Raw genomic sequence first — 16079 nt, 5'->3', positions numbered from 1 at the left:
TCTTCCTCTCCCTCTCCCCCTCTCTCCCTTTCTTTCTCCTGCCCTCTATCTCTTCCTCTCTCTCCGCTTCCTCTCCTTCTCTCTCTCCATTTCTCTCTCTCTCCTTCTCTCTCTCCTTCTCTTTTCCTCTCTCTCACGCCCTCTCTCTCTCTCTCTCTCTCTCTGTCCTTGTGTGTAGAGAATCAGGAGACCAGGCACCTGACGGACAGGTACACGACCGACACACAGCCCCACATTCCTGTCTCCACGGTGACCGCACACTAATTCCATAATTGTATTTCCTGGGGCAGGGATGCTGGGGAGACCGGGGGACGAGGACGAGGACGTGTGCACGGCACCTGCTCGTGAAACTCTCATCCCTAAGGCCTGCAGGTCATCGGCAGGACAGGGCCGTGGAGAAGCAGGGGGGAGAAGATGGCGCGTGGTCAACACAACCTGCCAATCTTCACACGCTGCCAGATACTTTCACACCCCTGCTGTAAAATACAGCTATGCCAGCTCGACCAGCTTGAAAATTGAGCTGGTCAAGCTGGTCATAAAGCTGATCTAGCTGGGTATGAGCTGGTCGTAAGCTGGTCTAGCTGGGTATCAGCTGGTCAACCGGCTAGTGCAGGAGTTTGTCTGGTCAACCACCTGTTTCAAAACATAACTTGAGTAGGTCAAACTATGTCAAGCTGGAAGCTGGTCTGAACTGGTCAACCAGCTAAACCATGTAGACCTGGGAGCTGGTCGACCAGATATCAGCTGTTTCAAAACCTAGCCTGAGCTGTTTTTTTTCATTCTAATATGGACAGATACCCACCTATGGACACATGCGCTCCAAAAGATACAAACTTATTCTCACTCTCACACACATGCTCCAATCATACACACACACCAACACATTTTCAGTATACCAGCCACCATATACCATCACTTCTCTTTGCACAAACCCTCACCGACAGAGTTGTGAACACATTTCATGAGAATGAATTATATGTGGATTAATGTGGAGTGAATAAGGTCATTTATTTGTACCGGAGATCCTTGTCCAGGGCAGCTTACAGTGCTTGCATTTCACAACTTAGACAAACACAGCAGGTTTTCACTGGGGCAGGCCTCCCGCCCTGGCCTCCCGCCCTGCGTTTGAACAAGAGGCCCTTCGGAACGGCAGGTTCTGGTAGAGACCCATGCGATCTGCTCGACAACAAATCCCTGCTGAAAACAACAGCTGGTTGACCAGTTCAGATCAGCTCCCAGCTCAACATGGTTTAGCTGGTTGACCAGTTCAGATCAGCTCCCAGCTTGATATGGTTTAGCTGGTTGACCAGTTCAGATCAGCTCCCAGCTCGACATGGTTTAGCTGGTGGACCAGTTCAGACCAGGTCCCAGCTTGACCCATGGTTGGACCAGCTCAAGCTATGTTTTGAAACAGCTCAGACAACTTACCAACACTAGCTGGTTGATCAGCTCATACCCAGCTAGACCAGTTTATGACCAGCTTGGCCATGCTGGTTGACCAGCTCATACCCAGTTAGACCAGTTTATGACCAGCTTGACCAGCTCAATTTTCAAGGTGGTCTAGCTAGCAGAGCTGGATCTTACGGCAGGGATGGCTTGTACGCTCACACAAACACTGAGCTCAGATGCACAAACACACACAGAACCCACACACAGAACCCACATACAGAACCCACACACAGAACCCACATACAGAACCCACACACAGAACCCACACACAGAACCCACACAAAGAACCCACATACAGAACCCACACACAGAACCCACACACAGAACCCACATACAGAACCCACACACAGAACCCACATACAGAACCCACACACAGAACCCACATACAGAACCCACATACAGAACCCACATAGCATGTGCATATACACAGCATCCCATTCATAGTGCTATGCAAACACATCCATGCACGAGCACACACACACATACACACACACTAGTATGTGTATATGCATGCATACATACATTCACCAAGCACTTTATTAGGAATTTATGAAGACTTATTTTTTAGACTTCTGCTGCTGTAGCCTATCCACTTAGAGTTATGATGCTTTGTGTGTTCAGAGATGCTCTTCTGCATGCCACTGTTGTAATGTGTGGTTATTTGCGTTACTGTCACCTTCCTGTCAGCCATTCTCCTCTGACGTGTCTCATTAACAAGGCATTTCTGCCTGCAAAATTTTTTTGCCAATGCTAGAGGCTAGTGCGTGTGAAAATTCCAGATCAGCCATTTCTGAGATACTCAAACCACCCTGTCTGCCCCCAGCAATCATTCCTCGGTCAAAGTCACTTAGATCACTTCCCCATTCTGATGGTTGATGTGAACATTAACTGAAGCTCCTGACACGATTGTATGCATTGCACTGCTACCACACAACTGTCTGATTAGATAATCACATGAATAAGGTGTAATAAAGTCAAAATGTCAAGTACTCATATATTCAAATGCACACACACGCACACACACACACACACGCACACACACGCACACACACACACACACACACACACGTACAAACACACAAACACACACACGTACAAACGCACGCACGCACGCACGCACACACGCACACGCACGCACGCGCACGCACGCACGCACACGCACATGCACACAAACACACAAACACACGTACAAACACACGTACAAACACACAAACAGAAACAATAGAATAAATCCACCGCTCTGACTCAGTCTGTCTTTCTCAGAGCAGTGCCTCAGGAGACCGGCTCTGCTTCCAGCGCATTGATTAAAACAGGTTTTTTTCTCTCTCTCTCTCTTTGTCTCTCTCCCCCCCCTCCTTCAAAAGTAGGGGCTCCGCGGCAGCTGATCCCGCACACACTGCCGTTCCACGCCCCCCTCTCTCCCTCCCCTCCACTCATCCTGCTCCACATCAAACACAGGGGCTGACAGAGGCTCAGTTCTCAAAGGCTGCGCAGACTTTTTTCATCATTTGTTTATTTTTGGGCATCTTCTTTTTTTATTTTATTATTATTGTTTGTACTTTTTCTCACCGGGAACAAAGGACTGTGAATCAGAGAACACCGGGAGCGCTGATGAACCCGGCTGTGGGGAGTCGGCTCATTCCAATCGCTAACTTCTCCCCTGTTTTTGTTTCTTTTCCACGCTCATTTTCCTACTCCTCACTCCACCCACCGGGAGAGGCGAGAGAAAGGGGCGGGGAGAAGAAGTGCAGACGAGGGAAATGGAGGAAGCCACGTCACGTTTGAAGCCACGTCACATTTGAAGCCACGTCACGTTTGAAGCCACGTCACGTTTGAAGCCACGTCACGTTTGAAGCCACTGCAATGGGATGCGCTGATGTTTCCTCCCTCAAAGGAAGGAGTTCCTAACATGGTAAATGGTTGAAATTAATACAGCGCCTTTATCCAAAGTGCTGTACAATTGATGCTTCTCATTCACCCATTCATACATACACTCACACACCAACGGAGACTGGCTGCCATGCAAGGCACCAAGCAGCTCGTCAGGAACAATTGGGGGTTTGGTGTCTTGCTCAGGGACACTTCGACACACCCAGGCAGGGGATCGAACCGGCAACCCTCAGACTGCCAGACAACTGCTCTTACCAGCTGAGCCAATATCACCCCAACATCAGCTTGGTTGAAAGGATGGTGGACCTTGATGGGTTTCCGGGTCAGGAGCGAGGAAGAGAAGAACAGGAGAACAAGCCCCTGGAATGAGCCCAGGGAGGCCGAGGCAGAAGGAGGGGCCCTCAGACAGGGGGGGCGAGGCGGAGGGAGGCCGAGGCAGAAGGAGGGGCCCTTAGACAGGGGGGGCCAGGCAGAGGGAGGAGGAGAGGCAGAAGGAGGGGCCCTCAGACAGGGGGGGCGAGGCGGAGGGAGGAGGAGAGGCAGAAGGAGGGGCCCTCAGACAGGGGGGGCGAGGCGGAGGGAGGAGGAGAGGCAGAAGGAGGGGCCCTCAGACAGGGGGAGCGAGGCGGAGGGAGGAAGAGAGGCAGAGGGAGGAGTCCTCAGACAGGGGGGAGTGAGAGCCGAAGGGAAGGAGGACAGCGAGGAGAAACAGAAGAAAGGCAGGAAAGTATTCAAGCTTTCGTGTGCGCGAAACGCTCGCGGTTCTACATCTCCGCGAAGAGAGTGAGCGAGAGAGAGAACGTTACGTAACGACCTGCACACGCACACACACATACACACACACACATGCACACACACACACACACGCACACACACACACACGCACACACACACACATACGCACTCACACATGCACACACACACACACACACACACACACACACGTTTTTAAATCCCTTCCCTACGTGTACGAGCGCGACCTTCCTGTGAAGCCGCAACAGTTTCAGCGGAGCGGTCCGCACACCCCGGGATCCGTCAACACGCCGCACACGGTATTAACCCCCAGACCCCAGGGCCTCCATAGTCCCTTTCATCCATACTCCCCTCTGAATCTCCCTCCCTCTCTCCCTCTCTCGCTCCCTCGCTCTCTGCTTCACAACCCAAACAGCTGTCTGTCGTCTGTCATTCATCCCTGAATAACTTCCAGCACCTTCTAGCTCTTTCTCTGTCCTTTCCGCATACCCCCACACACAGTCACTCCTCTCCTCTGCGTGCCCTTGGCTGACTCCCACTCCCGGGCCTCCGCTTCTCTCACTCTCTCTCTCTATCCGTCTCATCCTCTTCCGTTCCCTCGCTCTTATTCGCCCTCCGCCCCCCCCCCCGCGGTCTGCCATCCTCGCATTCGAGAAGAAGCATCGCGGGATGAAAGGGGATGAGGCGCGGGCCTTGGTTTTTCCCGGTTCTGGAAGAGTGAGTGAACGATAGAGGCAGATAAGAGAAAGAGTGGAGAGAGAGAGAGAGAAAGACAGCTGGCCAGTATCATTGTGTGAAATTGTATCAGTGAGCCATGGCTACTGCTTGGACACAAGCCCTGCTGCCACAGGCATAGCAGAGTATATAAACATGAATAAAGATAGATTTGTTATTGAGCTGACGTTTTTATCGAAAGCAACTTACAGTTGATTAAACAAAGCAGTGGATAATCCCTCCCTGGGGAAATGTGGAGTTCAGGGCATTGCTCAAGGGCCAAAGAAGGGGAAATTGATGAGGGCCATTGCATAAGCATCGGGGATAGCTTGTACAACAACTTGGAATGTCCTGAAAAAGAAAGAAATTGCTGGCGTACAGAGCAACATCGACATCGACCAAAGAAAACAACAGCTGTTGATGACAGAAACATTGTAAGAGCTGTGAAGAAAAAAACCCAAAACATCAGTCAGTGACATCACAAACAATCACCACAGGGCAGGGGTGAAGGTATCTCAATCAACTGTTTGAAGAAGACTTAGTGAGCAGCAAGATAGAGGCTATAGCACAAGATTCAAATCACTCATCAGTAGTAAGAATCGGAAAGTGAGATTACAATTTGCAAAGAAGTACAGAGCTAAGTCACAAAAGCTAAGTCTAACAATGTTTTATGGACTGATGAGACCAGTACCATGGCTTGGGCTTGCATGGCTGCTTCTGGAGTGGGTTCATTAATCTTTATTGATGATGTAACTCATGATGGTAGCAGCAGGATGAATTTAGAAGTCTACAAAAACATTCTGTCTGCCAACTAAATGCGTCAAAACTAATTGGAAGGAACTTCATCATGCAGCAAGACAATGACCCAAAACACACTGCCAACACTCATTAGGGAGAATAAGTGGAAGATTTTAAACTGGCCAAGTCAGTGTCAGTCACCAGACCTTACCCCAATTGAGCAGGCATTTCATCTCCTGAAGAGGAGATTGAAGGGAACCCCCTCAAACCAAACAAAAACTGAAAGAGGCTGCAGTAAAAGCCTGGAAAAGCATCACAAAAGAAGAATGCAAGTGTCAGTGGGTAGCAGGCTTGATGCAGTTATTACAAGCATATGCTAGGATATACTACCAAATATGATGTGTTATTTATTTTTATTTACTTCATGGTATTCATGATATTCAGTGTATGGCAAAAACAAAGGAATTGACCTTGCTGTTCCAATACTTTTGGAGGGGACTGTATGTCAAGGTCAAAGTGCTCATCTGTCAACTACCATCATCAGCACACGGTTGCGTATACCAATTATGACCAAGTGTGAACGTCAGTCAGCGGCCCATGTTGGCCTGGGACTGATAGATTAGGATTGTCTAGCATTACATCTCTGACAGAAAAGTAAACTTAGGTCGCCCTGTGATGGCTAAGCAACCTTTCCAGGGTGTATTGCTGCCTGTCGCCCAATGCATGCTGGGATATGCTACAACCCCGCCAGAACCCTGCCCAGGATTAAGTGGGTTAGATTAAGAATGGATGGAAGTACATTTTAGGATCAACCTGAATCGGTGGTACTTAATTTTGGTGCACTTGGACTTTTATGTTGCAAAGGAGAAGTGGTGGGGCTCATATTTATTTGGCAGTGATGAGTCACAGTTGCATCAACATACAGTTTAAATTTGGAACTTTTTTTAAACTCAGACTGGGGAAAAGCACAGAGGATTACCGCTAGAGATAGGAGACAGAGATTATTAGAAGTCTCTTTTTAACCAATGGCACATTACACATCAGATAAGCACTAAAAATGGTCACTTCTTTGTGGCTAATGTTTTCAGTAGACCTTAATGTCTCTGTTATCAGAGAGAACCACTCAAGTTCTTTCTTTGGCTGAGCTGCTCTTCAGAATATTCTGGCCCAAATCTATACAGTTGCATTTCACCCTCTGATAAATTTAGTTCAAACAAGGTTTCTTATCTCACTGAACTGACTGAAGAAGCTTCCATAAGACTTAAGAGCAAACAAAGAGCAGCTAGCTTCTGCCAGAATAAATTTGACTAAGAGAACCCACTGACCATTTGACGGGGAACAGAGAAAATGGTGACAAACTACAGCACAGTGCATGATGGGGAATGGACGCATGATCAAGGTCAATGATATGTCTGTCCACTTCTGAAAGTTCATGAAACAATAATGCCCCTCTGAAAACATATGTGCCTTAATGAGACTTGGGCAGGCACCTGAACATGCTTTTGGGATGTGTTTATAGGCTGTAAAAAGACTCATTTCATAATGATGAAATAATGTATATAGGTTAACAAGTGAAAAAAGAATGGAGGATCTCTATCCCTATGATGCTTTGCTGTATATTATTTGGACGCCCCCAAGTCCCAACCCCAGAAGCACTGGGCCGTATGTAAACAAGCACTCGTACAAACAGACCCCCTTAAGTACCGCCCCTTTTCTTGACACAAGCTTAAAAATGAAATACTCTAAATAAAATTGGTACTATTCTTAAACCCTTCTGACTACAGGCATAATCCTGGTCTCTAGTGAAAGGTAACCCATTGGGGTTTAATCACTCCAAATATTACTAGTTACAGAAGCTCAAACAGTGAAATTGGAAACTTTTTTCTCACTTAAAAGATTTTGTTTTTGACTGGAGACAGATTATTGTGGCAATGCCTGGTGCACTTAGAAACACAATGGAGCAGCAGCCAAAACACTGGACAAATCCCCTTTCAAATTTGATGACAATGTCACCAAAAATGAGCATTCTGCATAGTTTTTTCTAAGCTATGTCTAGGCAGTATTCCAAAAAGGACATTTGGAGACAGCAAAAGGAAACATGGAAACTACATCATATTATGGGTCTTATGGTCTGTAAAATACTGTATTTTGCCCATTAAACTATACAACATTTTTTTCTGTAAGAAAAGTGCATACATTTCCCCCTGCCTGTCACCCTCCCCCTACCTCTCCCTCTCCTTCTGCTCTCCTCAGATAGCAACAGGTCGAGAAGATAAAATAAATCACTATAATGACATCTTGTATACTAATATATTCATTGAGGTCCATTAATTGACCCTTTTGTCAAATATCCAACCCCCATCAACAAGTCAAACACATTCCACATTTTCACATTTATTATTCAAAAGCAGGTTTCGGCCTTATTTATATGCATACTGAATAATAATAAAATATTTTGAGAATGAATTTCTACTAAACTAACCAAGAGGATGTGAAGGGGATGAAACGATCCTGTGTGGATGGAGCATGTGCTGAAACCATAGACCAGGGGTTCCCAAACTGTGGGTCGGGATCCCATGGAGCGTTGCTCAAAATTCCTGAGTTGGGCATTTTAAAATCCGGGAATATCGCACCTCCCTCCCGGGAAATTCCAAGATTCCCGTAGAAATGGTAAAAGTGCCTTTTAATACTAATTTAATGCTACTTGGCCTATATAGACAAACACATACAATACACATCAAATGTTTTATTGCTACGAACATGTAGCAATTCAGTTCAAATTCAAAAAGAAAAAAAACCATTCCATTTTTAACAAAACGAGACCTTGCATCACTGTGCTTATGATATTTTACATAAAATGTTTTTTCTGTAAGAAAGGTTAATTTAGTTCAAATTCTCAAGAATAATACATGTTATTTTTTAGTGTGACTTCAAGAAGCATAAGGCATTAATTGAACAGTTGCTCATCAAACTGAAATGGCTCTTTTGGCTTCGACAGACGTGGGCTGTATTGTCGCAAGAGCAGAGTAGAGCTGCTGTAGGTTGTTGGGTCGTTCTTTTTTTCGTATCGAACAGAGCAAACTCCTTTGAAAGTATTTTGTGTAGGTCATTCCCATACCTGGGAACCTGCGATTATAGTTGTGACAATGTCACTGTCAACGAAGAGTCCCTTGAATAGACCATAATAGCTGATCTCCGGGATTTACCATAACGACGGCATTGTATAGGGTTGGAATCCCTGTCGGCTGGGGCCTCTCTGTGTGGAGTTTGCATGTTCTCCCCGTGTTTGCGTGGGTTTCCTCCGGGTACTCCGGTTTCCTCTCACATTCCAAAGACATGCAGGTTAGACTGATTGGAGACTAAATTGCCCATAGGTATGAGTGTGTGAGTGAATGGTGTGTGTGCCCTGCGATGGACTGGCGACCTGTCCAGGGTGTATTCCTGCCTTTCGCCCAATGTATGCTGGGATAGGCTCCAGCCCCCCTGCGACCCTGTTCAAGATAAGCGGGTTAGGATAATGAATGAATGAATTAATTAATGAAGTTTGGCCCCTTTCCAGTCTAGGTTGACATAATGCATGAGAGCATTAGCTTCCATTCATTATTGTTCAATCATAATGCAAAAAATGTATCTGCATTTCATGTGTATTTGTACTTTTTTTGACACATTTTTATCTTACTGTATTTGCTACTTTCGTACACATCTAACTCAGATATTTGTCAGATATTTGACAACCCATTAGATGGTGTACCATTTCAAATGAGTGTTTTGGTAGGTCAGCATTTCGATTCAACCAACATGCCCCCATTTTCTCCAGCTGGATCTGTCCCTGTCCCAGAGTGGGACACAGCCCAGAGCAGGGGTGGACAACTAGGTTTGGCCTTGGGCCCAGTTGTTTTCAAGTTACAAGTTGGTGGGCCAGGACAATCAATCAAGCCGATCGTTCAATTAATAAGCCTATTATTAGGCCAACAAAACAAATTGCACATAGATTGTTCAGCTCAGCAACAGGCATACGTACGTGATAAAAATAAAGAAAATCACTATTTGATAAAATCATCAACGTCTGTTGAATTGTAATTTTATCTCTGTCATTTGATTGGTGGAATTTTGGGGAATAGCTACTCTGAAAATGTTAACTAGTTAACTAAGTTACCAATTAATTACTCAACACTGGAAGTAATTAAGCAACAGGACAGCCACCAAAAAGAGAAAAGTAGTTAAAGTGGCTACCCTTAAAGGCATGCTATGCATGATTTGTTTCCATTCCTCTTGTGTTTACAATCAAAGGCATCTTCTTCTCCATTCTCCACCCGCCTACACAAGAATACGATGCTCACATGTTGGTAGCTTTGTAACATCATATTGCAGACTGCTGGAATCAAATTTCTTTCAGAAATACAGCAATAGCTGCAGTCATACCAGACCTCCAGGTTGAGGTATACCAGCCAACACCCGTAGCAACAAAGGAGATATTCACCAAAGATACAAATTTAGTTAAAAATACAATGTGGTTGGAATTGGTCTGTAGTAGTTGAACTGCAGTCATATATTTGGGATAGTAGGATTTCTCAACAGGTGGACTAACCATCATGGTCCACATTGCAAAACAATTGAATAAATTTATAATAATGGCAGCAACCTAATGTTACTAAAGGCTGATAAGCCACTGGTGACCCAGTCTGTCTGGCCCTAAGCTGAAAATAAACCACTGTAACCAATCCATACATGTTTCTTCTCCTCCTTCTCCTTCTCAGATTCAATCTACAAAAAGGTGTCATGCCCAGAAACATTCCAAACATGTTATAATAACAAATACATGACTGGGCGGAAGTGAACACAGACATGGATTGCCAGCACTTCACGGTAATGGCTGAGCATGGTTGTTTTATTTTCAAGGTGAAAATCCAGCATAGCATGCCTTTCCCTGCCGAGGGAAGGTATGTTTTAATGTGCATTAAAAAAATGAGCACCGCAATAAAAAAATGAAAATAAAAAACACACTTTGACACCACCCTACCCTACAGTATCCACCCCATCCCAATGTTTGCCCACCCTGGCCCCCAAAAAAAGCATTCTAGAACCCAGCATCCAGCAGATCAGATAGCTGTGGCCCGTCCCACAGGAATACCAGCAGGAGTCTGCTTTTCAGCTCAAGCGTGTTGTCTGTATCACTGCACCAAGGATTACTTCTTTATCCGCATGTGCCATCCAAGAAGCCAGTCCTACGGGGGACTATGTAAAAGAACCAGATCATTAATCTGTGACAAAATTGTTCAGTTGAGCTAGTGGCCTTGTCCAAATGCGAGTGTCGGTCTTAGATCGAGGCAGACCCGGGACCAGGTGTACAAGCAGTGCGACAATGGTTTGAGGCATTGCTTCGTGAGCGATGTTGAAAGTCGCCATTTTTCATCGTGATTTCGCCGCAGTCGGGGCCCGCGCTAACCCTCATTTAAAGTCTGCGTTCCAACCGGAGCGGACCACGTCGCTCAATCAAGGCCCCGGTGGCACCAGCCTCACCCATGGGCTGCACCTCACTGCCACAGCGACATTAGCGCTGACATAGCCCAAGCGCACCGGCGGGATTACATGTATTATACATGATAGTCCGTCGTTCTCCTGCGATCTCCTTCATCACAGTCGCCACGGTGCAATTCCTCTCGCAGATATGAACTGTACCACTTCTCACAATCACAACTGAGGCCGCCTCTCGCACTTTAATCACTCAATACTTACACACCCCACCATACCAATCCATCAGCTGGCGTACAAATGAAAAGACCAATCAATAAATGGAGTTTGCAAGCTCTTCATTCCTTTTTTGCTGTATTGAATTCACCTGCCTTTTGTTAAAAAAAAAAGAAAAAACCTCCAAAGTATTAAAACTTGAATTGTCAGAGCCAATGGAATTATTACTTTAACTGCTTTTCTAAACGTGTTTTATTTTTTTTGCCCTGGTCGCAGTACACAATGAGGCCCACCAGATACTGGACCTCAGGGTTCTGAGTTCAAGTCATCCTTCATGGAGTGCTAAGGCCTTGCTGTTTAATGAGCCATTTTGACAGATGTGTCCAAGTAACAGACCATCTCTGTAACTGGACGAATATAGCAGGACCTGGTGCATGAGACAGCTACAGATGGTGATGTCATCCCCTCGAGCTGAGAAAGGAAGTGTGAACCACCTGAGGGTTCTCCACACCGGGAACGATAACTATAACCATAACTATAAACGTGTTGCTTTCAAAATTGCGACAACGATTGTGATGGACGATATCGTCGGGATCACTTTCAGAGCATTTTTTTTTTTCAAGCTGCATGAACGATAAAACACTGACAGCCAATCAAAATCCAACCGAATTTACAGGGGGCTGCCTGTGAAATGACAGCTGACATAGCTGAGAGACTATTTACAGAACGTTGTCTTCATGGATGCGGATGCTCACCTGGTTATTGTTATAGTTATACTTATAGTTCTTGGTGAGGAAGGGCCTTCAATCACATGGTTTGTTGGAAGCTGTGCAGTGTGGTTGCTAAGGTCATGCGTTTGATTCCTGATGCCACTGCATTGGTTTCACAGTGAGTACAGTGTTGTGCTGTTTGGGCCACAGAGAGGCAAGGAGCTCACCAACAGTACAAAGATTTAGAAAATATATGCAGACAATTACAATGGAACAAGCTGAAATGAAAACTGATCAATGTTTATCCACAAAAAAGACATTTAACACTTTTGCAGGAAATCCAAGAATCTGCAAATAACTTCACAGAGGAAGGCAATATGCCCCAATTCTTGAATATTAAGCCTGATATATTTAACATATCTTTTCTGAATTCCGAGAGCTATGTGTCCGTTTTTTATGCTGAAAAAATGCGGCCAAATAAGACCATTTATATTTGAACTATTTACACAGTAAAATGTCCAGTGTTAATTCAACTCAAACACAGTGCATATGACTCCAATAGGCACCATACAGTGGAGAACAAAAGCCAGAGTACTCGACCAAGAACTGACGTTTTTCATTTTTACTCAGGGGCTAATACAATTACGATACCCAATCTATATTATTCAAGCGTGTAGGTATTTATTGAAGGTCAAACGTTGTTAGTACTTGGTGTCTTCTGCCTTTGGCTTTGATTAACTCCTTCACTTGGCTTGGCATTGATCCCACCAGCTTTTGAAAGCTCATCTTCCATTTCATCCCAGAACTTGCCATCGATGATCTGTGGCCGTTACTTGATGCTTGACTTCGCCCTCTTCAGGTCCTTCAGCAGATGTTAGATTGCGTTCAGGTCCGGTGACTGTTATGGGAACGCCATACTGATAAGCCCCCCCTTGTTCTCAGCAATGCATTATTGAAGAAGAAATGTAATTGGAGTATCATAATTGCATTATCCCTTGAAAAACCATGAAAACAACCAGGAATTGCTAGTCTTCAGATTTTTGGTCCTCACTATATATATCGGGGCGACATTGGCTCAGACAGTAAGAGCCCGACAGTTGAAATTTTATGCACATTTTGTGTAATTGGAATCCGGAATAAAATGCATTGTATTGAAATTATATATTGTATATCCAATTAACCAGTTAACCGCAACATAACAAACAGTGAAAATGACTGATCTAACATTTTCCACAGAAGACATGTGGATCTCTCCAACTTTCTTCTGCACATCTCAACCTACATCAAAGAATCTCTAATAAAACAAAACATATTTTTAATTTTTTTTTTTCATTTGCATAAGATGTTACTAAACATAGTTTGTTCAAAATAAAATAAAAGGGTTGTTACAAATAATAAAAAATACAGATTTTAATTGATATGTAAAATTCATACTGGCTCTTGTTCCAGACATGCTCAGGCATGCACTAATTGAGAGAGAGAGAGAGAGAGAGAGAGAGAGAGAGAGAGAGAGAGAGAGAGAGAGAGAGAGAGAGAGAGGGAGAGAGGGAGGGAGAGATGTGGAGAGAGGGAGAGTGGGAGAGAGAGAGGGAGGGAGCCCCACCCCTGTCCCCCCTCCTCTCCCAGAGGAAACAGTTGTATAATGTTTGATCAGCCCTGTACAGATAGCAGCCACGCCACTTCAAACAGAATTTGAAGGGAAAGATTAATGGACTTAACGGGAGCAGGTTCACCATGCAGACATTTTTATTGGAAATGCCGTTTAAATATACCCGTCAAACGGCAGTCAGCTGATCTATCGGCAGCTTGGCCTCACCCATCTATCAGCTCTGTTTATAAAAAAAAAACTCCGGCCTATTGAACTCAACAAATGTGAGAAATGGGTGAGCGGCACAAGAGACAAGAGGTGGAAAAACTGAAAGCAAATTGATAGCACGCTTAGCAATTAAGTGATGCTTTCACTGAGTTCTTGCATATGCAAGTCTGACAGACCACTTGCAGGTATTTTAGCCAGAGGTATCTCTACTATGGAGGGGGGGGGGTCTTGTTCTATTAATACTGAGCACGTGTTCGTCTGTGTCTGTCTCTCCTTATTGGAAACAAAATATTTCGTCCTCAAGCAAATAGCGCAGGCACACACACACACGCACACACGCACTCACTCACACACACACACACACACACACGCACGCACGCACGCACGCACGCGCACACGCTCTCCCTTATCCTCTGTTACTCCACCTTGAGACGCGCAGGGAATTCACAACAAGGAGGGCACGCGGCGCGGAAACCACCGCACGAGAGGAAGAAAACGATCCCCTCAATCGTGTGTCGCCAGATTTCGCACCCTGCGCTTATCAGTCGGGCTAATGGTCAGCCAATCAGGAGAATATCGCCACCCTTGGTGTGCGCTCACGCTTGAATGTATGAGCTCAACCACTCAAATTACGGAGGCACGATAAAACAACTTAAACTACTCAAAGCCGACGTCTTTGGCCTCGGATGGCATCTGCCCACAGGAACCAGATTTCTATATAGCCAGCGATGCTACCTTCACTATTGAGTTATCGGTAGCCGATGTCCAAAAGCCTTCAAGTTATTCCTCAATATGTCATGTATTAATTTAAGTATTGTATCGCATTAACGGTAAAATGCATTATGTCCATAATACAGCAATAATAGAAAAGAAATAGAAGACGTCCTTCCCTTCATTGACAAGGATGGCACCATTTCTGAACAAACTGCTGTTATATCGTACGCGCCCCACACACAAACACAGAGACGCGCGCACACACCATGATTCACACAAATGTCTCATTATCGTATCATTGACACTTCATACAATCATTATCTAACATCAAAAAGAAGTGAACAAAATAGACGCCCCTTTCCCTGTTCGTCTCTCTCTCTCTCTCTCTCTCTCTCTCTCTCTCTCTCTCTCTCTCTCTCAGCAGCAGCAGGTGTTGGTCGTGTATGTATGTTTGTTGTTCTGTTTAGAATAACCACCTTTCCAGCCCCACGTCGACATTACGACAGATATCTAGCTTTCTCATATGGAAAGACGCTGAAGGCGGGTGGTTGTACTGGACTTAATTGGGTAATCACGCCCCAGGAACACGTGGGGGAAATATCTTAAATAAATGCCTCCTCGTACCACCTTGCACCTTGTGCTTGATGTCCCCTTTCCATCATGGATATACAGCGTATAGCCTCTTGGTTACGCCGCGCACCACAACGACGAGCAGGCGCGTATGAGAATGCCAGCGACCAGAGCGCCACAGAGTGACACGCACAAATACGCTTGTATACACACAGGCTACTCATGGTCATGACTGTGAGCGCTATGACCTTGTGTATTGTTTTCCTCACTATAAGTGAAACGATGTCAGCATTCAAGTGACACAACCAAGACACATCATGTGCGAGAATAAGTAACGCACGTCAATTGGAAAACACAGTTGAAACCGTTAGCCCGTTATTATAAATGTTGTTATCGTTGCAATGATGCACATATTTCGTAAATTCACAAATCGTGAGACAAACGCCTTTGCCAGTGCATGATTTGCTTACACAAAAACATATTCAGACATCAATGAAGGATTATCAATAATAGTAAAATGGTAAATGCAATAATAATATCCAATTGAGGAGTGTCTGTAGTAATGACCCACAGGGAAACGCGTTTCCAACTGAAGCCAATAACGAATCGTGTCTGTCGAAAAAGCATCTTGCACATTTTGGTTTTAAAAACAGGAGTGCTTCATAGTATGGAAAGTAGAAACAAAGACGCATTTCCACCGTACCTTTGCTGTTCTCCTCTTCCCTGTTAAGATACATGGTTGTTGAGTTTCCCCTTCAATATCTGGTGGTTTTACGACGTTATTTAAATGACATCAATTCCTGTTGGAACTACTTTGCATTCCTTTTCCTTGTTCTTGCTGGTTATAATATTGTGTACTATGCGCGCGCGTGCTAGTGTGTTTTCCGTATTCCGATTGAGCAGGTAGGCTCTCTCTCTCTCTCTCTCTCTCTCTCTCTCTCTCTCTCTCTCTCTTCCCCACTGTCAGTGCCGCGAGAAAGTGTGCACAGAGCGGAGATGAGGCGGACAGTCCAGCGTGCGTTTGTGTCACTCACTGG

General features: G+C 45.0%; 1 protein-coding gene across 1 annotated transcript in view; it reads right to left on the bottom strand.

Moving 5' to 3' along the window:
• Nucleotides 1–15878, bottom strand: part of LOC133130025 (synaptotagmin-7-like) — a 140068-nt gene extending 124190 nt beyond the window's left edge. The window contains exon 1 of the mRNA XM_061244235.1: nt 15746–15878. Within this exon, the coding sequence (XP_061100219.1) occupies nt 15746–15779 (34 nt within the window). The 5' untranslated portion in view covers nt 15780–15878. The remainder of the gene's footprint in view (nt 1–15745) is intronic.
• Between the last annotated feature and the right edge of the window lie 201 nt (nt 15879–16079).

Source organism: Conger conger, chromosome 6, assembly GCF_963514075.1.
Source record: "Conger conger chromosome 6, fConCon1.1, whole genome shotgun sequence".
Lineage (NCBI taxonomy): Eukaryota > Metazoa > Chordata > Actinopteri > Anguilliformes > Congridae > Conger > Conger conger.
Note: the sequence above shows the minus strand (reverse complement) of the source record. Positions and strands in the feature narration are given on the sequence as shown.